General features: G+C 38.5%; 1 protein-coding gene across 1 annotated transcript in view; it reads right to left on the bottom strand.

Annotated features, from left to right (window-relative positions):
* Positions 1-2,327, bottom strand: part of DNAH8 (dynein axonemal heavy chain 8) — a 339,355-nt gene that overhangs the window by 266,957 nt on the left and 70,071 nt on the right. Inside the window, exons 15-16 of the mRNA XM_011354823.2 lie at positions 859-958; positions 164-283 (exon numbers count right to left, since the gene is read on the bottom strand). Of these exons, the coding sequence (XP_011353125.2) occupies positions 164-283; positions 859-958 (220 nt within the window). The remainder of the gene's footprint in view (positions 1-163; positions 284-858; positions 959-2,327) is intronic.

Genomic DNA, 2,327 nt, shown 5'->3' with positions numbered 1-2,327 from the left:
AATTGGCTTAGTGTCTCTCAAGCATATTTATAAAGTGATTTTTCTTCATCCAGTAAAATTAGCTCTAACTACTTTCTTGTACACAAATATTATAGGATAAAATATAATTCTTATATTAAAAACCACTATAATCCACAAACTGGAAATGTAACCATTGGCTTACAAAGAAATAGTTGATGGGCTCGCTTATCCGGCGATAGAGTTGCCTCACCCAAAGTATTTTTCCTGCTACTGGGGGCATGTTACGAGCCAGAGGGGGGTCATCTTTTTGAGAATGATAAAGCTGCAATTAAAGGTCTGGTATTAATGTCTGAAATTCAATACAATGGAAAAGAGAAAAAATATAAAGCTGTATCTGTACTGAGGTTTCACCTTTATTCCTATGTCTTATACCAGGGAGGTAGACAGTAAATACATAAAATATACTTCAGAGGTTCAGAAACTATGATGTTTACAATATATGACACTTAATCATCTCTTAACCCTTCTTTCCTATTACATGTATATTTTTTCTGCCTTTTATCCCAAATTTTAAGGAGGTATTCAAAAGAGGGAGCACATTGCTACATTATATTTGTTACAATAATCTATACACAAAAGTATTAACTTAAACAGACTTCCCTATGCATGCATAAATGCTGTTGCACAAAGAGTTCTTAAGAGCACAGGGATGTAAATCTGGCTGATCAGTGACATACACTGTCAGCACCTTCCCATATAGAGAGGGGAGCATCAGAGGGACTTAGCAGTGAGGGGATTGCTTCTGAAAAGCTTGACACAGGATAATGATGAAAATGCTCTTGGAATACATTTCTTTTTGTACTAAAGTATCATTCTATTTATAAACGTGATGCTTGCCTTCTTAATAGCTTCAAGTTCAGCCACATAACACTGAAGAATACGTTCAATTGTGTGATTTATTTCTGATTGAAGACAGGGAATGTTCAACTTTTGGAATCTGAAAGTAATTGAAGGTGAATAAAAAGTAAATGAGAAACATACTTAAGAATTGCTGCAATCCTAAAAATCCACTCATTTACTCATTTGACAAATATTCATATCAGACTTCATACAATTCCTAGGATACAGTGATAAACAAGACAAGTGTGGTTCTAGCCCTCTTGGGGCCTACGGTTACCTTATGGAAAAGGGAGATATTGGTCAAGAGTTATATAAATAATTATTTAAATTACAGGGGTACCAGAAATACATATAAAGGGAACCCAGCCAAAATTGGGGAGTCAAGAAAGACTTCCCTGAGAAAGTGACATTTAAACTGAGATTGAAAAGATGAATGGGGAGCTCACATAGCAAAGATGGAGGGGAGCACAGTGACTACCTCTCTGCCAACATTAATGCTCCCGTGGTTCCAAATAGCCATAATAATAATAATTCTGTCAGCCAAATATCACTTTCACTTAGAGACTAAGTGCTACACAAGAAGTACTAGAACCAGAACGTTCTAATAATAAAGTGAAGTAATACCAGCATACTATAGGGTTAAAAAAAAAGGCAGAGGTAGAAAAAGAAATCACCAAGAAAATGGTACCTGCCATCTGTCTATACAGTATTGTCACTCATCAAAATCATTTTGTCTGTTTTGACTCTTATGATGGCGTTATAAGGTAAGGTCTCACTGGTATTACCCATTATTAGAGAGACATGGAACCATAGCAATGTGGGTCCATGCCCAAATCTACTACCTCTCAGGACAGAGTTCGCAAAAGGTCCCCAATATGAGTCATGAGCCCTCCCTGAGTTTATCCCCCAAATCTAGTTTTCTTTCCCTTTAGGGGAGCACAGTTGTGAGGAATAGAGGGAAAGGAAGCTGCAGGAGCTCTCAGGAGAAAAAATGGAAAGTTTGGAGATCTGCTACTCTTAGAAATCCCTGTAGTATGCAGAATTAAACATTATTTGCTCCCTCTCCAATAACAACTATGAAATTAACCTCGACCATATTACACAGCTAGGATGAAAACATGTAAAATATTTTGTTTTCTTACTGAAAGACTTTCTGGATCGAGATGTCAGAAACATGGCAGAGTGAGAGATGTCCCTGGATCTCTCCCCTTGAAATAACAATAAGCTGAACATCTAAAACTCAATAAAAAACACCCGGATTGCACGCCAGTACATCTGAGCATGGGATCTGTGCATAAAGAGGTACAACAGGTCAGAACCCCAGGAGTCTGGCAGTAGTAGCCTGAGAGAAACAAAAAGCTGCCTCTCGCAGCCGGAGCTGCCTGCAGGAGGAGAGGGAGGAGAGAAGGTGCAGTGGGTTCTCTGAACAGCCTGCCTGGGAGAGCTGTGAGCTCCATGCAGCAGCA

The sequence above is a fragment of the Pteropus vampyrus genome, unplaced genomic scaffold, assembly GCF_000151845.1.
Source record: "Pteropus vampyrus isolate Shadow unplaced genomic scaffold, Pvam_2.0 Scaffold18, whole genome shotgun sequence".
Lineage (NCBI taxonomy): Eukaryota > Metazoa > Chordata > Mammalia > Chiroptera > Pteropodidae > Pteropus > Pteropus vampyrus.
Note: the sequence above shows the minus strand (reverse complement) of the source record. Positions and strands in the feature narration are given on the sequence as shown.